This window comes from Amphiura filiformis, chromosome 9, assembly GCF_039555335.1.
Source record: "Amphiura filiformis chromosome 9, Afil_fr2py, whole genome shotgun sequence".
In the NCBI taxonomy this organism is placed as follows: domain Eukaryota; kingdom Metazoa; phylum Echinodermata; class Ophiuroidea; order Amphilepidida; family Amphiuridae; genus Amphiura; species Amphiura filiformis.
In genome coordinates, this window is record NC_092636.1 from 11,629,833 (window position 1) to 11,652,455 (window position 22,623).

The following is a 22,623-nucleotide window of genomic DNA, read 5'->3' on the forward strand; positions in this document are numbered from 1 at the left end:
TAGTCAAGTGCTTTTCTGCCCAATTGGGTGAGTTACTCTAAATTTGGGTAAAAGTGCCCAAAAATCCAATTTTGGGCTACTTCACCAAGGTCTACTCCTCATTCCAGGAAAATACAGCACTATTTTTTTGAGATTAAAAAATATTATCCGCCAAATGAAACACACAGCTCAATCCTAATTATTTATTTAAAACTTAATTTTCCTATTTGGCTAAATTTATGAATTAAGGGCCAAAAACATGCATTTTAAGGGTGTTTTTCATATGTGACAATCCAGTCGAAAGACTTGTACAAAGTCTAAATTCAATTTATGCATTCTAATTTTTGGAAAAGCTATGTTTTATTCTTATATCCAAAAACATGCAAATTATAGCAAAATTTTGGCGTAATAAACATAAGATTTTAAAAGCTTAGACTTGTTCCAAGTCTTGTGAGACTTGTTCCAAATCTTGTGACTCGATTGTCAGAAAACATGCTGAAAATGCATGTTTTTGGTTCTTTTTTCAAGAAATTAGTAAAATATTGAACTTTTTCTTTTATCTCCAGTTAGTACTATTTGAATAATTAGGATTGAGCTATGTTTCAATTGGCAGAACTTGATAGTATTTTTTTAATCCCAAAAAATTAGTGCTTTATTTTTCTGGAATGGGCTTAGTGAGTCATTTCACTTCCCTTGGCACCAAAAGGTTTGGCAATGCTGTAATTATGAAAAGTCATTTCTTTCATGATATTTTCAAAACATGATCATCAATTAAAACTTTGCTTCAAAGTTAAATGAACACAAAATATCATTAAAATACCATAATCTACAATACATGATTACAATCCATGTACCAAAATAGTCATTCAATCTGTTATTAAAACATCACATTTTCATTATAATTGATAAAATCAAAATCCAATTTGAAAACGTGTCTCCAGCTTTACAAAAATAAAACGGCATAATTTACAATTTTCATACCATGCAATTTGTACATATTAATTATCATCAAGTACATGCAATATTTGCACACACAAAAAACCCATCATGTACTGCAAAGTAACACTACAAAATATGTTCTGCTAGTGAATTCCTACACTAGCTTCCAGGGAAGTACAGCACTCTTTTGCTTTGATTGATGTTAATAAATAATAAAAATGTAGAGATTTATATAGTGCTTTATGCCGTAAACAGCCTCAAAGCGCTTTACATTTATTCCGCCGTCATTAGATTATGCCGGAACCACGTTTGCAGCCTACAAATGGCGCAGAGTTCATCAGCACAACGACTGTGATTAACCCTAACAGCTTCCCATTGTACCTGGGTGGGGTGAGGCAAGCGAGGTAAAGCGCCTTGCCCAAGGGCGCAACACGGTGGTGGGTTATGAGTCCAAGGCCGTATAACCACTGAGCCACCGTGTCCAGTCTTAATGAGCAAGATATGTGTAGCTTCGTGTTCTCTTTCATGAGCACCACTCTGTGACCAACGCTTTGACGCGTAATCTGCTAATTAGATTATCGGTTTGTTGTTATGTTGTCAGGTGATTGAATCAGCCAATCAAAACCCCACTTCCGTGTTTATGCTATGTATGCTCTCAAAATATAAACAAGTGCCATTCGTCTCTGTCAGCCAAGTGTAGATAGCCAGCTGAATTTCTATAATCCATTTCTGAAGTCTAAAAGGGCATTTTGTGATCCACAGCATCATTCCCCCCCCCCCCCATGTGATCCACAGCATCATTCCCCCACTTCCCAAAAGAAGTTTTGGGAATAAACAGTGTCTGCAATAAATGCATAGCAGTAGCAAATTGCTAGTCACAATTTTCATCATTTGCTACACAATTTTGGAATGTGTAACATTCATAAGCATTCGCTCCCAAATTTGGTGAGCATTTTTGCTACACAAATAAAATTGCTTTGGACCCTGGGAATAAACTTTTTTTCATGGATATCTACTGAAAAATGTCATAGAAAGATGATGCTAGGATGACGATATACTCCTTTAAGCGGTCTGTGGCATAGCATACCATATCGGGCCCTCTCACGGTAAACACTAATATTTTAGAGACCCATGTCATACATTATGAGGCATTCTTTCAATAAACCAAACAGAAGTAAAATATATACTATAAAGGAAGCCTAATAAAATAGCACCTCTTTCTTATATTTACAAAAGCAACTTAAAATCTATGATTTGTATAAACTTTCCCCCCAAAAGACAAGAAAAGATTGAAAAATTAATCATTACACATTTTGCGGGAACAGCTAACAATCACACTGCCAGTTTCGGTCACATCACACTGCCAGTTTTGGTTCACCAAAACAAAAGAAAAGCGGCCTGATGATGTATAGTGCAATACTCCTGTGCGGTTGAATGACAGTTAACAGCTCTCGTAGGATGTAAATGGTAATGCAGTTTACCATTGCAAACTGGATTTCCGTAGACTTAATTTATTTACCAGCCTCCCCATCCAAGATATTACAGCTACAGAGGAATTGAAAGGATACTTGCCACATATTTGAATGTCATAGGAAGGCCCTTCCTAGATTTTCTGCAATTTCTTTCCAAAGTATTTTCCCCATAGAAAACCAATGAACACAGAAGCTTAAGTGTTTCTGATGCTTGTAGATGACAACATCTAGAAACATTTCAAGCTGCAGAGGTAACAACACTGCATTAAAAATGATGTACCCAAACTGGTGGCGAGGCTTACAATTGACAAAATTGGGCAAGGGGCTTTAAATAATACTGTTTTTCTTTCAAAATTACAAATTCAAAAGAATGCAATTTAAATACAATAAGATTTAAAAAAACCCATTTTACTATTTTTCCCAATAAAATCTATACATTTACTCATATTTTAAACAGTTAGTGGTTAACCCTGTGAATTCCATACAGTCAATTAACACTAAAACTAAACATGTTACATGATTTTTGCCTGACAGTACCTTATATAGCTTTGATTCCCAAAACAATGGAATGACATTAACATCAACCCTGTAAATCCCATGTAGTCAAATAAAAATGTTACAATATAGCAGTCTTTTGGTCTGAGTGATGTGAGCGCCCTGTGCGATATACATAGAGCACATAGGATCCATAGAGCCTATATATAAGCACCAACCCAGCAAATTTACAATTTGCAAAAGGTGATATTACAAACTGCCCATCCAATACTGTCAAAATACTTCCAGTCAGAAAGCCAGTTTGACCGTACAATGTTGCCACATGACAAACTTATCATCAGAAACAACAGCATTTTGTAGTGAGAGTAACCTCTTCAATAACAATGTTAACATACTGTACAACTGAACAAAAATCTAATTGTATTGTGATGCTATTTCATAGCGAGGGTTAGTATACATGTACATTAAATTATTTATATATCCCAATGACTTTTTGCGCTTAATGGGATACATATGGTAAATTTACAAAACATGATACAAGTAATTCAGACATTCTATTTCAGTAAATGTTTGCAGTTAAATTGTGTAATAATGTATCATATACTCTTAGTAACTTCCAAGTCAGTGGCAGTGAAAAAAATGATCATCCTGGATTTGTACCTGTGACCTTTGAACCCCACATATCATCAACCCACAAGTCCCATCGTCAGCCAGCAGATTTGTCAAGAGTAATTTGACGAAGCTGAATTTACACGTTTGGTTTTGCGAAGTCAATGTGACACAATCAAGGGCATTCTTAAACACTTGAGAAAGTTCCTGCAATCTTATTGGTTCTTTTGCCTGGTGATATGACACAATATAATACACTTTAGCGTGTGTGTCGACGCTTGATACTCATACACGCTATTTGAACCAATCTTAGGTGCATAGTAACAACGGAACTGATCGATTCTAATCCCTAGGTAATTCTTTGAAAAATGTAGGATTTAATTTGATTAAATTTGGTGTACTTTATTTGAATTGAAGGGTTTAAGAATGAGAATAAAGGTATTGTTTTTAGCCGCTGTCGTGCATAATATATCATCTCATATAACATGCGACATCATTATTTTTGGCATTAAACAACAAGGCAAAATGATGCCGCATGTGTTATATGAGACGATAGATGCACGACAGCAGCTAAAAACAATACCTTTAATCTCTAAATATATGTCGAAAATCTAAAATTTCAAAAGTTGTTACATCAGTTATACTAGCTCTGTAAAAAGGCAACGTTTTGAATATGCTAACCCCATAACTTCTAGTAACCAGTTATAGGCAATTTATCAGCTTCTGAAAAATTTAACAGAATTTGAGCCCCTTTTTTGACAATAACTCAAATCAATATTTACAGTGATATTAGACTCATTTGCCTTAATCGGGTTACATACAAGTTTTTCATGTACCCTCTGTTTAAAACTTAATAAAAGGGCATTTCGTGATCCACAGCCTCATCCACCACTTTTTTCCAAAGTTGAGATTTTTATACCACTGGAAACCTCTGGCTACATAATGTCCAAGTACCAAAAATGTCTTGCAGATTAATTTGTTTAGCAAAAATATCGTCAAATTTGAATTTCGCTCTGGCATACCACAACCAAATTACAACAGTGGCCTATGGAGCAGTGCAATACACATAATCATGCATAACTCGCTAACACAAAATCGGAATCAACTGAAATTTTGGGAATAAGCTTTTTTGTGGACATCTACTGAAAATGTCATAAAAAGAGGATGCTAGGATCACGAAATCCTCCTTTAAACTGATAACATTACTTTGACAAGATGTGAAAAAAAAGGTGTTACAAAAATACACTTTGTATGATTCCAAAACATTTGAAGAGAGTAGTTGTCTATTGCTTGCCTCAAAAAGAATGGGAGGTTGTTGAGCTTTGTTCAGGTGTGACTGACCGTTCATCTTTGATTTATATAATCAATTCAAGGATGAACGGTCAGTCACACTGAACAAAGCTCAACAACCTTCTGATGGTATACCTGTTGAAACAGTGTTCCTTTGTTCAGGTGAACATTATTGCATATTGCAGGGGCCAGTATCGTGGCCAGCAGCTAGAGGATGGTGTATGTGGCAGAGTGTACTTGTGTGGAAATATTTGTACACATTTTGGGACAAGAAGGGATGAGCTACATAGAGGTAAAGTGAGCTATCCCACAAAATCACAATTTCACGAAAATGAGGTTTAAAGTTGAAACATGTGAACAAAATTGTCTGTGCATGACATACATTTTGACCAATTCTCACATGATTCATGATGAAATATTGTAGCAATAATCAAGAAATGTTGCCTAAAGTAGATGATAAAATTCTCAATATGAAATATTTCATCTAACATCAAGCCTACATGGTACAAAATGTGGGATAGCCAACTTGACCTTATGCATAGGCACACTGTAGCTAAATTATTTGCTTCATACATTTCAGGAGCAAAATAGACTATCCTACATATTTTAGAGGATAGTCCACTTTCTCAAAAAAACCTCATCTATTGAAAAAGAATTTTTGATTTGTCAATAGAGTGCAGTAGAGTACAGTCCTGACAACGCCAGAGGGATAGGGACATGCATTGACCCTCAATCTATTCGCTGTAGAAGTGGCGTCATAATCGGATAAACTACAATAGCAATAGATGAATACACTTTTTGACTATATCGCTCTGCACTACAAGCAGGTTGCACTCATCACCTGTGAATGTCTGTAATCATAGATTGAATACAATACTGCTCTTTTCAAAGATACTAATCTTACAGACCTGTGCAAGTGATCAGCATGATATGGTTCAATGCTTAGGTACCACGTGAACGTTGTAGTGCAGGGCGATATAGTCAACAATTGTATTCATCTATTGCTATCAGTAGCCTTATGTTACTTCTACAGTGAATAGTGTATCACTCTCATTTTTGACCTACATGTAGGATAACCCACTTTGCCTCTATATGCCTCAGATTACACACTGTGGTAAATGAGCTCGCTTTTGAGTGAATACCTCCAGGCACATCCATTTCCCTATAAATAGGCAATTTTTTCCTTCAGACCTCGCTATGTTTATACCCATAGCCACTCTTGTAACACCACAGTCAGAAGTCCATCCGTAATCACATGCACACCATGACACACAATAAGCTCTGTGCCCATTCCATGCTATTCATCCTCCACCCATTGATGTCTTTGTTCCTTTTATTCAAACATGCTTGGTCTATGCAGCATCATTTCTTTCCTGACAATTTCGTAGGGTAAGAACAGTGTTGCGTTGACTGGGAATGCACGGAGGACACATGGACCCATTCCGCTAACAAATGCTCTTGCACCTGCATTAATTGAGGAAAATAACACAACATATTCATTAGTCACTTGAAATATAAGGTACACATGTTCTAATGTCCCCATAAGACTTTTTAAAATAAATCAAAACGTTGTGGACAAAATGAAAATTTACAAGTTATTGATAGCCTATTTAATTGTTTCACACACCTGGTTCATTTTACAATGTCACACATAGTTGCGTTCGTTATGGCATGTAAGAAAAGATGCCATTTGGAAGTTGCACTTTGGTCCACTCAACTGTCCAACAATGCAGTAGGCCTGACCTACTGACTGTTGCGATTTGGTAGTTCACAGCATCTTGCGAATGGCAGTGAGCTTTGGCAAAAATTGCATTGATCATTTGAAAGCGAGTGCAGAAGAATTTAAATATCACAGATATACTTTTGTGGGTCCTGTGGTTCTTGAGTTATGTTGTAAAGAGGGCTGAAACAACAACACTTTTGTAAAATGTACATAACTCATTAACAACAATAAATCAAGCAAGTTTTCAAAGTATATGATTTGTAGAATTAACTTTTGCAAAACATCAAAGTGTTATTTTTCAATAATATATTGATTTAGATCATGAAAATAATTGTAATTGTGTCCGAACGCAACCATGTGTGACATAGTAAATTGGACCAAGTGTGTAAAACAAAATAGGCAATACCATTTTTCACCCTGATTAGGCATTGATGCCAGCGTGCATTTCATTATGCGCAGCTTCGAGTAGCTAGCAGACGCTCAAGCACTGGCTTATGCATGCACGCACAATGAGCCCGCAATGATGTGCACACGAAACAGCTGCCTTAACGTGCTGACGTCACTGCCCATTAGGGTGAAAAATATTATAACAATAACTTTTTTATAATTTTTTAATATCATAAAAAACTTTTTGTTTTATTTTAAAGTCTCAGGGTGAACTTAGGACTTGTCAACTTTTCTAATTTAACTCTTACAACAGATTCATGACCAGATTGAGGCCCATCACCCAAATAAACATTCTTATTCCAAATTTGAGTTCAATTGCTTCAGCAATTTGAATTCCAGAAAAGCAAACAATGTGTATCCTAGTGACCCATAGTACATACAGTACACAACTTCCAGGATGGAAACCATCAATATACCAATTTTTGTTTATTATCGCCTAAAGGGCTCATATTGAAATTCCCTTACACAAGAAGGTGTGCGCCATCCTGCAGCTTTCCTGTGCTAGCCTTCTTTTGTTAAAATCCTGGGCAGGGTGTATCACTGATGCATATAATCCATCCGTTTATGACCGAGCTTTCCTGAGGCGCGCGCTTAGCGAGGGGAATCCTGCCTTCTTTCTGTGTGAAAACATGGTAGGGTATTTCAATATGAGCCCTAAATGATCATATCCAGGCCTAAAATTTCACTGAATATGAGCTTTCACCTGACACCAAAATCTGCATTTTGATGGGTGTAAAGTAGGTTGTCAATCTGGTCAAGCTCCTGTTACTCTCTTATAATGATTGACCTATTCCAGCTGAAATCCTTACACGTACCCTATATGGAAGACTTGGCCTTAATTTCCCACACAGGGGTGTAGATTTCATATTGAGTCACCCATTCAGGTTACCTCAATTGAAATTCACACTCCCTGTATGGGAGATTAAGGTCATGTTTTCCATAGGGGGTGTATGGATTTCAACTGGAATAGCCTTTTTGCAGTCATGCTCACCTTCTGTTCTGTATGTCTTGATTGCTGTTGATAAGAACCCTGGCATTGGACCTACTAATGATTGCACTTGAATTCTAGATTTAATGACATCTATGGGGTATATGGCCGTCCATAAACATGCACCTGCTACGCCACCACATGCCATGATGCGAACAGGTCCTGCAACAAAGATAACAAAGTGCAATTTTGAAAAACTTACTTTTATTATTATTATAATTATTACTGCACCTGTGCTTTTAAAGTCATAATGTATGATCTTATAATAGGCACTGAAATTGTCCAGTGCAATGACGTCCTTGTAATACAATGAAGGCTGAAAACAATTGAGCACAAGTAACCATGACGTCATTACACTCGGCAATTTCGGCGCGGAAATTTTGAATATCGCTGGCTGTTTTTAGTTTTTTTTATGGTCAATATGAGTTTGTTTCAAATAAAACCATGTGATTCGTGTTTGATAATTGTTTTTCTAACATATAAGGCATAATGTAATAAAGCTAATGATACAAATTCTGACTGACCGCTCCTATTTATTTTTCTATTTTTGGCTTGAAATAACAGAATAAATAAATGATTACAAATTCGGCACCAGAGATAAATTTGTTCGATCTTTGGATCAACCGTCAATGCAGCTTCGATGCTTGTTATTAATGAACTATCAACTGATTAATCAGAATTAACGCTAAATTTATATTGGTCAATATCACTCCAGGCACAAATTACTATTTCATCCCAATTTACAATAGTAAATTAATTGATTTCATAATTAATAAGGATCGACCAAGCATCGATGGTCGATCGAAAGATCGAACTAATTTGTTTCTATCGCTTTACTCACCTAAATCGTCCTTGCTTTGGCCCTTTGGTGTAAGCAATATTTTACTGACTTCATAACCGCCAAAGAAGAAGAAGTATCCAGGCATCTCTCGTAACCAAGTGCTGGTCAGTCCTTGGAATAATGCCATTGGTCCTTCCGTCTTGAATAAGTCTTTGGTGACCTGCCATGGACCACTGTTAATAATTAGTAATTATTTTGGATATTAGCACAAAATATAAAACATTTTATCAATTCATAGTTTGAAATTTAAATACAAATAAAAATGTTGACATTTTGTTGCACTTTTTTGTTCAAAGTGCCTTACATTTATTTAACTGCCACCGAGATGTACCAGTTTTGTAACATGATCCAACAGCCAAAGTGATTTTCAAAATTCAAAGTAGTGTAACTATGATTTTCACAAGGATGCTTTGAAGGATGTATGAAGCAAAATCTGATTGAAGGAACAGATTAAAAAAAAATCATGATTTTCACTTTACGGTAGGTAGCAGGCTCCACTGATTTGTACACATCATACATGTAAGTGGTGCATGATAAACTGTGCTAAATCAGTCAATCCAAATGTACATGTACATTGTATGCCTGGTTAAGCTGACAGTGGGCCTGCTACGATAAACAGCACAATTTAGTAGAGGAAGTGACCTAATGTTTTGTGACCAAATCTTTGGAACAAAGCTGGTTTGAAAGTGTTTTTGGCATGCCTGAAGGATACCCAAGTCAAATTTGTTCAGTACCATTCAGGCATGCCAAAAATACTTTCAAACCGGCTTTATTCCAACGATTTGGCCACTAAACATTAGGTCTCTTCCTATAATTAATAATTGAATACCTGAGTGGAAGAAGGGCCCAACTCCAATTTTTTACAAAAATGAGTTCGACCCAGCCCGGATCTATAAAACTTTTCCAAATATGAAGTTTTTTCTTAATATCTCAAAAACAGTTTTGATGGAGTTGGGCCCTTCTTCCACTCAGATATTCAATTATCAAATTCAAAATTGAATCGGTACCTTCCATCGGTTATTGTTTCACAACTTGGCAATTTCTGCATCATTTGCCATCATGGTGCACAATTATGGTCACCTTGATTTTCAAAATTAACCCTCACTTTGGCTGTAAGATTATGTTAGGGCTCATATTGAAATACCCTACCACGTTTTCACACAGAAAGAAGGCAGGATTCCCCTCGCTAAGCGCGCGCCTCAGGAAAGCTTGTTCATAAAGCGGATGGATTATATGCATCAGTGATACACCCTGCCCAGGATTTTAACAAAAGGCTAGCACAGGAAAGCTGCAGGATGGCGCACACCTTCCTGTGTAAGGGAATTGAAATATGAGCCCTTACAATTATTTAATGCGCAGATTAGAAGTCTCTTTTGTTCTTGTTTCTAAATGATATAACATTATACCGTATTTAGTCAAATAAACGCCCCGGGCGTTACATTTTCCCAAGGGGGGTTTAATCAAGGTCAATTTTAGAACGATAATTCCCGTTAAAATCATTAGGTAATCTTAAAACTCACGCTAAAATGACGAACTATGAACTAAAAACACTGACTTCTGGTTCACTACCGGGTTTCCAATCCAGATTTTCGCCAATTATTGACGCTATTATCAACCATGTGGGCAACTTGGTAAGCTTCTACACAAGATAGCATGGAAATATCGGCATTTTTGAAACATCTTGGGTGAAAAAAAGTGGGGGGGGCCTTTATTTGAGGGGGGCGACTATTTGACGAAATACGGTATGTACTCTGAGATTAAATCCCATTTGCCTTACATTTTCTTCGCCATATCCTTCGAGGCTGACGTCACCTCCGTCATCGCTTGCAGCCTACACTTCACAAGCTCTGTAGGACACAAAACAAACGCTGAGAAAAATGCAGCAACAAACCCTGCATTGGCATTCTGTAACGGCGTCAAATCCGATATACTGTCGGTGCCTGTGGCTCGACATACAAGTTTCTGACATTGACCATAGCACATGAAAAGAACAGACATTTCTCCTACAGCTGCAGCGATAGCAGGGACAGTCCCCTGGAAGAGTCCTGGCACGCCTTCAGCTTTCATTGTCTTTCTGAAACACTGCATAGCACTAGGATACATACTTGGATAAGTCTGTAGCTTTACTTTCACAGTATCAAATGGTTGACCAACAACTATTGATAATGCTCCCCCTGTTGACAAAATGGAAAATCACACATTTTAAAAACCTGTTCTGATCTATACCAACCAGGTCCAGCGCAGGATTTTACAAGCTGATGGGTGGGTGTGTGTGTGTGGGGGGGGTGACCAGGTAAGGGGTGTGTGCGTGTATGTGTTGGTGTTTGCCTGCAAACAAGGATACACCTGATACTTTTCACATTTTAAACAATGGACCTACTACAGTGGAAATTCCAATGAATGAACACAGCCTGACATAGCATGACGATTTTTTGCGTACACTGTGTGATGTACGCCAGCGTGTGTGACTGTGTGTGGTGTGGGTAATGAAGATGAGTTAATCTAACCATGCCAACGCACTCATGATTTGGTTATTGTGTCCAAGGTTGTGTGTTTGTGTTGTAGTTTGAAATACACAAAGTACGATCGCGGTTGGATTGAATACAGCTGTTGAAAGCTGCGTTCATTCAATTGGAATTCCAACTGTAGTCAAAAGCCTTGCGTTGCAAATTCAGCTTTACACAATAACTAAAAATAAGCACAAAAGCCATGTTCAGTCTAGCACTACTTTTCCAAACATGGCAAAAAGTGGCCTGCATTTTCCATTCACTTCTGTGTTAAAGCCTTTCCTACAAGCAAAGAGATATGAAGAGCCTCCCTCTGGAAATTCCTTACCTAAAGCCCCTGCACTGAAATCTGTGAATGCCTGGTACAATTCAGCAATCCTGGATCCAGCGTTTACTGGAGGTACTGCAACGCCAGTAATAACCTCCCCTCCATGGGCATGTTGATGCACCTCAATTTCATGTAGTTTTGTCTCCATGGAACCGGCCATGTTGAATGGATGGAGTCTCTGAAAGGCGAACATAATAACAGTTGTGGAAAAATACATGATCAAACAGGAATAAAACTATAATTACTTGCATTACCGTATGTAACCAGATCTGATCCACTCAGGCTAACGTCGGAGACGGAGAATAATAGAGAAGGAGAACCGGGACGCAACCTCCATCTTGATACAGGTATGGAGCAAAAATTGGGGGTATTCGGTTTCCCTCGGAATGCGCTTGAGGCATTCGTTGCCATGCAAACACGACATGGATGATGGGTGCACTTGATGCGACCTGCACACGAGTACAAGACGCTTCAGATGAGACGCAGAATTGATTTTGTTGGCTTCAATTGGGCCTTCATTTTGCAAAATTTTATTTTTATAAATTCTTTCTCAGGGGGAACATCCCCTCAGACACCCCCTGTACAAAGAAGTAACCTTTTTTGCTTCTGCTTTGGACACCCAGCACCAGCAGTCACTTTATGTTTTTAAAAAGCAATCATTTATACAATAAACTTAATACCGTATTTCGTCAAATAAACGCCCCCGGGGGCGTTACATTTTCCCAAGGGAGCGCGTTTATTCAAGGTCAATTTTAGAACGATAATTCCCGTTAAAATCATTAGGTAAACTAAAAACACACGCTAAAATGACGAACTATGAACTAGAAGCACTGACTTCTGGCTCACATCCGGGTTTCTGATCCAGATTTTCGCCAATTATTGACGCTATTATTGACCATGTGCGCAACTTGGTAAGCTTACTACACAAGATAGCATGGAAATTTCGGCATTTTTGAAACATCTTGGTTGAAAAAAGTGGTGGGGGCGTTTATTTGAGGGGGGGCGACTATTTGACGAAATACGGTAGTTAAAACTTGTCCAAGGATGTCTTCAATTGGGCCAACATTTCACAAATTTTGGCCTTTTCAAATTAAACTTTTACACTTTAGTGCCAAAATGGTCCACCAAATGGCTTCAATTAGGTCTTCATTTTGCAAGAGTTTCTCACTTCTGAGGGGGGATGTGCCACACAAAACTTTCGGATCATTGCTGCCTGATGCTGGCTTTCTCTATACCGTACCTACTTTTTGCTGTTTTTGCCACCTACATGTATCAGTATACCAATTTTTCACAAAAAATGCCCAAAAAGCACCCAAACTTTTGACTAAATGCGATTGGGTGCATTAATTGGTCTCTACTGAAAAACCCACCTATATATCCGTACACCGAAATTGCTTTAAAGGTACCCGCAATCGTGGCACATCATACTTTAAACCATGAAGACCCCCCTCCAGCACAAGCTTACAACATTATACTTGTCAAAGTCGGAAGACAGAACATTGTCGCTATCGCAAACTAGGTTCATTTTTTTAGGTTAGAGACCATTTGCAGTGGGCCCATTTCACGGTTAGGCGCCACTTTTTGATTTTCAACGTATCTGGCCTGGTGTGTAAAAAATAATGGGGTTACAGAATTGACTGTTGGTGATTTTTCATTGTCTCTGTATAGCCTACCTCCACTAGCTTAATCGGCCTTTCTGCTTTTATCTTTCAGGGCGCATTAGGGGTCAGAAGTGGTCAAAAACCACATTTTACTAGCAACCTAAAACAGACATTTATTTTCCAATGCTGCCACTTTTAACTATGTTGAGCCTACCAGCTGCTTTTGTTGTTTTTATGTAATGAACAAGTTGCACTATACAGCCATACATGAACAAAGTAGTAGTTGTCAGTTAAACTAGCATGAGAACCATTTTAATTTCTGAATTCGGATGTGACATTTTCCGTTCACATCTATGTACCTTATTCAATGTGGAATAGATCAACTAATACTTTACATGAATGGCAAACTAGTGTGTTTTAGTAAAGTTCAGAGTCTTGTTACTATTTGTTGAACAAATTACACTTGTTGCTCTTAATACGTAGATACAGCGATATTTTGAATTTTTGCCAACAAATTCCGTTCACAATTTTGTCACATCCGATTAATTTTCCAAATAGTATAATTTATTAACAAATAAGTGGCAGAATTTGTTCTCCTTGATTTTTAAAAATCTCCTGCTATGAGCTATCTAATGACACCATTTAATGAAAACTCCTTCATCAACTTAGCTTGCAGATGTCATTTCAAAGTTTCCGTTCACATGTGTCACATCCATGGTACCTGTCACATCCAAAATAGTTTCTTCAAAGAACTAAGACAGGAATGGGACTAGGATGCCAGTTTGAAGTTATTTCATTACAGGTTTGTGGGGGATCAAAAGGCACAATAAGTTTTTAATTCAGTATGCCTTCTTTAATTGTGACAGGAGATTCAAAAAGCTTCAATTTCCGTTCACATGTCACATCCTCAAAATTAGTAGTTTTAGGCCAAAATACTTAAACAACATGATATTTGACTTTCTAAAATAGGTTTATTATTTCATACATGTCACATATGATTATTTCATGGCTTTGTTGTTGTCTTTTAGGGGACAGTTTTGTATACAATTTACAGAAGCGGATGTGACATTTTCAATTGTGAACGGAATATTTCAGTATTATAAACATTTTGCTTGGCAAAAATATAAAGGGTCAGGAAAAACATTTTAGCATTGCTCAATTCAATAGAATCTATCAAAATATATGTGTTAGAAGTGCTTTAAAGCTTATATTTTGACAAGCAAACTGTTTATAATAATGAAATATTCTGTTCACAATTAAAATGTCACATCCACCTCTATAAATTGTAAACAATGTTTTAAAATGAACACTAACACAGGTTAATATGTTTCAATATATCCCATTTAATTTACTGAGTGTGTGAAAACTCTTTGAATCATTATTTTCTGAAACATACTCTGCTTTACAATGTGTGGTTTCCGTTCACATTGACATCTGTCACATCCAAAATTGCACAAACATAAGAATCTTGAATTTGACCTGTGCTTTCAAACTGGCTGATATTATTTGTGAACATTACCCATATTATGACCATCAAAGCTGTGAAATATCAGAGTCATTCATTGATTATTAAAATTGTTGAGTAAACCTTTTCATGTCAATTTCCTTTTTACCACAAAAATTACATGTAAGTGGCCATAAATTTGTCATTACACAACAAAATTTGCCCAAATTTGGTCAGAAGAGAGCCTATGACATACTTGTTTATTTTAAATATCTATTATATATGTATTGGACAGTAAAAGTATAAATATTCACTACTCAATATTTATCAAATTTGTTAAAAAATTACATAACATGAGATAATAAATTATAATTTTCTTCAAGAAGTAGAGAGATTTAAGCTGGGAAATGATATTTTTATGAAAATCTGGTCTTATGTGGAAAAGAAAACCCCAATTAAATGAAATTTAATCCATTTTGAAAATTTCAAGTTTTTTTCACCAAAAGTGGCGCCTAACCGTGAAATGGGCCAGTGGCGTAACTAGGGTTGGTAGCGCCCGAGGCAAGAAACAAAATTGGCACCCCTACCTCCCACCCGAGAATATCTTAGACGTCGTCAGTGGCATAGCTAGGGGTTTTGGCGCCCAGGACTAATAATATTTAAAAATGCCAGTGTTGTAGTCGAGTCCTCAATGTCCGAGTCCGAGTCCCTGCCAATTTCTGATGTCCGAGTCCGAGTCCTTAGGTAAGATATGTATATTATAGGGGCAAGGACTACAACTACTGTACTAAAAATTCAGCAATTCAAAGCAATTAGTTATTGATTTATTGATCAAATATTGGTTTTCCCTCATTTTTGACTGTAACTCCACAACTGTTGTTTGTGCTGAAATAAAATTTCCAGTGCAGTAGTTGTAGTCCCTGCCCCTATAATATACATATCTTACTTGTCCCCAATGCGATATAATTTTTGAGAAAAATGCAAAAATAGGCATAAAATTGGGCAGGGGTGTAGTACCCCCTTTATTTATTGTTGTTAAAATGAGTTATGTACATTTTACAAAAGTGTTGTTGTTTTAGTCCTCTTTACAACGTAACTCAAGAACCGCAGCACCTAATAAAGCATACCTGTGATATTTTAATTCTTCTACACGCTCGCTATGAATTGAGCAATGCAGTTTTTGCCAAAGCTCACTACCATTCGTAAGATGCTGTGAACTACCAAATCACAACAGTTTAAAATAATTAATAACCTTAAGACTGTCTTTTATCATATTACGCACACAAAGTTTTGTCAACTTGTCTAGAAAGGTCAAATTTTGCCACATTTAATCGCTGTGCAATCCTATGAAAGTCCAACATCACATCGTTATCGGCGATCGTGATTTTTTTACTGAAGTTTGGCTGGCGCACTACCGTCATACACGTGACACAGCTAAAACAACTGATCGGGAATCGGTGATCATTAAAACGTCAACCGTTTCAAAATACGCAATGACTGTAAAGTTATTGGCAAGTGGTCTGAATTTGGAGCCATAAGGTGAACTAGGATTTATCCCCGGGATCTACCCTATGGTCATTAACTCATTAGCTAAAATTACCGTTTGGAGTTAAATATTTAATACTCATTGGAGACATGCATACAAATGTAGTGTTACACCCAATAAAAGTGTGCACACATTTTGTTGATTTGTAGCTTGAGATTACAAAATTGAATACATTCAAATTTTGTAATATGCTAGGTGAATTCAAATTTGCCATCAAACTGCATCATTTTACATATCAAATTAAAGCCCTTGAGTAAAGAAAGCCAAAATTGAAAACATTTTTGTCATAGCACTTTCCGTAACAAAGTTACTTGTCAAAGATTGACTTTCATCATAAAGATTCTGCTAGCAAAATTCCCCAAAACGGCATTTAGGGGTGTTTCTAGATCTTAGTCTCATGGCGATAGCAGCTTTTTTTTAATGGAACTGCTATCAAAATCCCTCTAAAATTCTATGCGCGACTTGATTATCACCATAAAAAATCATATATTTGGGTCAAGTGAAGTATCGAAAACATATTTATGTAGGTTTCCTTCACTGACCTATCCTCGAAAAAAATTCAAATTTCTATGTAAATATGCGTTGTGTTTGGGCCCCTGTCTCGGCGAATTTCGCTGACTAGCAAATGTGTTAACTTAGGTTTGCCTGGGATACCTAAATTTTGGAATGTACATGCCTTCTCGCATCTCGTACATTTTTTCACCCTCAAATTTTTTTGATCCCCCCCCCTATTAAAGCCATATTATAACATTTGCTGTTGAGGACGCCCTCACTGATTTTTTAAAATTCATTTTTTACACGATTATATTGTACTTTATTAAACCAATATACCCTGCAAAAATCAAGACTCTAGGTGCTGTAGTTTTGTCAAAATCCGAGATTTTGAATAAAGCGCCGGAACCGGCGTCTTATTATTACGATGGAATTATTAGTCGAATTACGCATACACGATGTTCATAACACACAGTAAGCTACAGTACGTACACGGCGTATGGGACGGTGATCTACACAACAAAGGGTCGTACCATAACATGACCGAAGGAGTGGTACGTATTGGCGACATACTGCGCTGGTAGTAAATTCCAATTTTCTTTGCTTTGCCGTAGTTGTTCGGCTCAAAAATAAAGGGATATATCTGACAGTAAAAACTAACATTTTATGTCAAAGAATTGCTAATCTATTTTGTATGATAATGTTATAATATTGCTTTAAGGACTGAATTTTTTTGACCCCCCTTTTTAGGACCCAATTTTTTTTGATCCCCCAATATTTTCCACCCCCCCACCAAAGTGTTTATGAACACTAAATTAACAATTTTCGATAAGCTTAAAAAATGTTCACATCACCCCATACATCATGTACATACAATATACATGATTTATGATAGTGATAGTGAGTTTCCGACACAACTTTTGCCTTGTGCCTTCTTGAATATGACTCTTCCTCATGATCAAGATCATCATAGTTATGAAGATGATCATGATACTTACCTCAAAAGTCAAGTTTTATCTTTGATCTTCGCGTGCAGTTCGCAGGTTGATGCGAGGAAAGAGAAAGTTCAAGTTGCACTCGTACCTGCTTTCAATTAATGGCTGTGTTTACATTAAATCGCTTAAAGCGATGACCTATTGCTTATGTCTAATGAGAAAGAGCGCTTTTAGTTGAATTGGGAAAAGGGCGCTAACTCATTGGCCAAATTGATTGCTCATCGCACGCATAGCGATCGAGTATAAAATCCAGGTCGCGGTCGGAGGCCCGGTCAGAGGTCAATTTTATGACGATAATTAATCCATTCCTGGGTATTGACAGGACCGCGACACTCCGGAGGACAGCAGAGGACAGAAAAATGTGACTCTCCTGCTAGTCTCCTACACAACCAGTTAATTATGTTTTTGTTCATACCGCATACAGTCTGGCCCGCGCCCGAGACTAGCAGGAGAGTCACATTTTCTGTCCTCACATCGGTATAGGCCGTCTGCACGTTAATTGTACGGAGTGTCGCTTCTCTACCTTTATTTTCTCTGGTATTGATCGACTTGTAAACACAAAAAATAAGAAATGTTACACTTTATTCTTTATTATTTACGAGGTGCCAGTTGAATACATTCCAGAAACTGTAAGTTTTCACGTAAAATAATACATTATGTAACTGTAAAGTCTGGTCATGCTAATGATTCTATCCGCTATCCATGGCATGGCATTATTTTAAACATTTTATTTATACATGCATTGTGCATTGCATGAATTGAATGTTTTAAATATTTTTTAAGCTTACTAAAAATAATTGGAACTTCCGGCTAAGACAAAACGCTCGTTATTGTTTTAGCATCCTTTGACATGTTTGATAGTTATGATATTAGCTAATCCTCGTATAATTCCTGCAATTTTAGATGGGTCCAGAGAATCAATTGTGCAGTTGATCTACATCATACATGTCATGCATGTACATGCATGACATGTGTACAATCATGAGACATGACAATTGTACAATACATACATGTAGACTAGTAACTTACGACTTTACGAGTCAATCTCATGATCAGATCTAGTCATGCTAGTTGCCCACGCGTCCAACTTATTTCGTCAACACAGACATTCACTGTTATCATACTGACATTTTTTAACGGAATAGTATTATAGTACCGTACTCTTCATAAGTTGGGCAATACATATATTATCCTGAAACACATCGTGATGGTCCCCACTCCCCAGTAAGTATAATCCGCACAGCATGTAAAGTAAAGGAGCCAACTTGACACAGCGAAGCTGCAACGTTTGTGAGCAGCCTCGAGCTCCTGTGTGGAACGCACTCGCTATACATGTAGGGGAAATGTATACGCATTCCCCACCGTAGCGCGATAGACCCCCATATGATAAAGGACGTGAAGGTGGGGGTCCGGGTTCCTCATCACTAGTTCTAGTTAGACGTTCGCTTTTCGTATCTCTTTCCTTGTTGGAGAGGTATACACAGGCATTTCGCGCATCCAGTGGACACCCGGGTGCCCACTGGTGGTCCACTGGATGTGACATCCAGTGGCACTCCGGTTTAGGCACATCCAGTTGACAACCAGATGTTGACATCTGGTGTGACACTGGATGTCAATATGTGGTGGACTGCTGGTATTGGAAATCAAGCGGACCACCAAAAGTGTGCATCATGTTGTCTGCTGTTTGCATACATTAGGCGGCCTGCTTGTTGTGGTTATTTGGAAAGCTAACACAATAATGATTCCATATTTGGGCATACCAATTCTCATTTTCAAGTCACGTGACCAAAATCTTAGCTAAAACGTTAAAAACCATGATTTTTGTGATTTTGATGAAAATCAAGGTAAAAAAGGTTTTAAATGAGCTAACTCCGTTACTTTTTGAACTTGAATCTTGATCTGAAACTTTGCAAATATGTCAAGGTTGATAAAAACTTACCATATATAGTAACATAAAGTGAATCTTATATTTTCACTATCTTCTGTTGTCATGGTAACGCATTTAAAAGCCACAGATTTGGTAAAAAATTAGTCTAACTCCGTTATTTTTAGGAATTCAAATCTGAATCTTTGCAGGTGTGCCAAGGTTGATAAAAGCTAACCGTCAACAGTAGAATAAAATGAAACATATGTTTTCGTTACCTTCTGTTGCCATGGTAACATGTTTAAAATCCACAGATTTGGTAAAAAATGAGTCTAACTCCGTTATTTTTATGAATTCGAACCTGAAACTTTGCAGATATGTCAAGGTTAATAAATGCTAACCATCAACAGTAGAATAAAATGAAACATATAATTTCGCTACCTTCTGTTGCCATGGTAACATGTTTCAAATCCACAGATTTGGTAAAAAATGAGTCTAACTCCGTTATTTTTATAAACTCGAACCTGAAAGTTTGCAAATATGTCAAGGTTGATAAAATCTAACCATAAACAGTAGAATAAAGTGAAACACATGTTTTCGTGATCTTCTGTTGCCATGGTAACGTGTTTAAAATCCACATATTTGGTAAAAAATTAGTCTAACTCTGTTATTTTTAGGAATTCAAATCTGAAAGTTGGCAAATATGTCAAGGTTGATCAAATCTAACCATAAACAGCAGAATAAAGTGAAACACATGTTTTCGTGATTTTCTGTTGCCATGGTAACGTGTTTAAAATCCACAGATTTGGTAAAAAATGAGTCTAACTTTGTTATTTTAAGAAACTCGAACCTGAAACTTTGCAGGTGTGTCAAGGTTGATAAAAGCTAACCATATATAGTAAGATAATGTGAAACATATATTTTCGCTATCTTCTGTTGCCATGGTAACGTGTTTAAAATCCACAAATTTGGTAAAAAATGAGTCTAACTCCGTTATTTTTAGAAACTTCGAACCTGAAAGTTTGCAAATATGGCACTCAAGGTTGATAAAAGCTAACTATAAACAGTAGAATAAAGTGAAACACATGTTTTCGTGATCTTCTGTTGCCATGGAAACGCGTTTTAAAATCCACAGATTTGGTAAAAACGAGTTTAACTTCGAATTGAACCTGAAACTTTGCAGGTGCAATTAGGTTGATAAAAGCTATACATATATAGTTAAATATAAAGTGAAACATATATTTTTGCTACCTTCTGATGCCATGGTAACGTGTTTAAAATCCAGATTTGGTAAAAAATAAGTCTAAAAGAGAGGGCTCAAACAAGCTCAAAACGCTCATCAGAAAAGTTTCCAAGTTCTTAGAACCGAAATCTTATCGTTATCGACCAGTAGTGATTGACGAAATTGAAGCCTCATTCAAATACATGTAGCTATATTTTTTAAATAGGCCTACACGCGGCTTTCGGCTGAACCACTAGTAGGCTATGTTAGTACATCTATATGGCAATGACAAAGGTACCAAGATTTGAATTTTGATCATTTTTACGATCGTCCGGATGAGCAAATCACTGAATGGGCCTTTAAGTATTTTAATTAAAAATGCATGTATTAGTGCAATAATCATGTGTAGGCCTACTTATGTGTAAGCCTACCCCGGGGTGGTGAACTATGGGAGGGTCAAGATATTTTGGCAGGCCAAATGGGGGGCAGCATTTTGGCAGGTCGGTAGGTACAGGTGGAGGGACAAGCGATTTTTAGCAGGTTAAAGGGCGGGGGGGGGGGAGGGCAAGCAGGGAGGTCAATAGGTAAATAAGGATAATTTATTGGGTGGGCGATTTTTGTTATTTTTGCCCTCAAGTCAGGGAAAAGAATTTGCTGGGTGAGCAGCTGTAATTAATGGCATCCATACGTTTGAATTTTCGAAATTTAGACCTAGGCCTATTCAGTGGCGCTCCGCGGCCGCTCATATCCAGGGGGCTGCGGAAAAGGTACACTTTGCCGCCCCGTCATCAACAGCCCGAAAAGGTTGACCCATTTTTTTTCGATGGTTTGAAAAATTGAAAAGCAAAAAAAAAAAAGGGGATTATAGGCATTATCAGGCTAAAAGCACAAAATTGTTGTATGTATAGTTCAAACTTTTAAAACATTTTTCATAATTTCTACACCTTGTTTTTAATGATTCCTATTTACCGCTCCTTCTTTCGACACCCCTTCTTTTTACCCCCTGCTCAAGGCTTCCTAAAGCCCCCCAAATACAGTAATGTACGTGAAAAAAAAAAACCCAAAACAAAACAACAAAAAACAGCTCAAATTCGGTGTAAAAATTGGACTTTACCACTCCCTAAATGAACATTTGGTGGTTCTTTGCATCATATTTCCTCAATTGGAATTTTGCTGTGAACCAACAATCACAGTGCGGGTTCCGCTCCAAGAGATCAACAATTGACATGCATCTTCTCGCTACGGCAACTGCAAGAAAAATGCAGAGAGCAGCAACAACCCATTTGGCATTCATTGATTTGAGTCATTTGACTTAAGGGTAGACGAGGTATTGTTGGTCGAAGCAACCTAAAAATCGATTTTCATTATCTAGATCAATATATTATTGAAAATTAACACATTGATGTTTTGCAAAAGTTCATTCTACAAATCGTATACTTTGCAAACTTGCTTAATTTATTGTTGTTAATTAGTTATGTACGTTTTACAAAAGTGTTGCTGTTTCAGCCCTCTTCACAACGTAACTCAATAACCGCAGCACCTATAAAAGTATATCTGTGATATTTTAATTCTTCTACACGCTCGCTATGAATTGAGCAATGCAGTGAACTACCAAATCACAACAGTTTAAAATAATTAATAACCTTAAGCGTTTGTTCTAGTTAGCAGGGTCCGTCTTTTCAAGATGCTTCCTCAGATTGGCTGTCCACCCAAACTACTCAGCATAACTCGTTCTTTCCATGATGGGGATGATGAGTTAGAGTATACTGTCCAGTTTGATGGCTCAATGTCTGAAGAATTTGGTGTCAAAAGTGGAGTAAAGCAAGGCTGCATGCACAGAG

The 22,623-nt window shown here is 37.2% G+C and overlaps 1 protein-coding gene across 1 annotated transcript; it reads right to left on the reverse strand.

Moving 5' to 3' along the window:
- Nucleotides 1–1,716: 1,716 nt before the first annotated feature.
- Nucleotides 1,717–17,942, reverse strand: LOC140160627 (mitochondrial ornithine transporter 1-like). Its single transcript, XM_072183878.1, has 6 exons — nt 17,700–17,942; nt 11,619–11,796; nt 10,561–10,957; nt 8,784–8,956; nt 7,946–8,104; nt 1,717–6,248 (listed from the first exon to the last, which is right to left on the reverse strand). Exons 2-6 carry the CDS (start codon nt 11,776–11,778, stop codon nt 6,118–6,120), a joined length of 1,020 nt encoding a protein of 339 aa, XP_072039979.1. The 5' UTR covers nt 11,779–11,796; nt 17,700–17,942; the 3' UTR covers nt 1,717–6,117.
- Between the last annotated feature and the right edge of the window lie 4,681 nt (nt 17,943–22,623).

Excerpts from the sequence above, each read along its gene's own strand:
- LOC140160627 (XM_072183878.1), bottom strand. The coding sequence starts at position 11,778 with ATGGCCGGTTCCATGGAGACAAAACTACATGAAATTGAGGTGCATCAA. Across the intron at positions 8,957-10,560 it reads AAGGATATGGCGAAGAAAAT|TGGTCCATGGCAGGTCACCA; the intron begins GTAAGGCAAATG and ends AATTATTAACAG. Across the intron at positions 8,105-8,783 it reads CCAAAGCAAGGACGATTTAG|GACCTGTTCGCATCATGGCA; the intron begins GTGAGTAAAGCG and ends TCTTTGTTGCAG.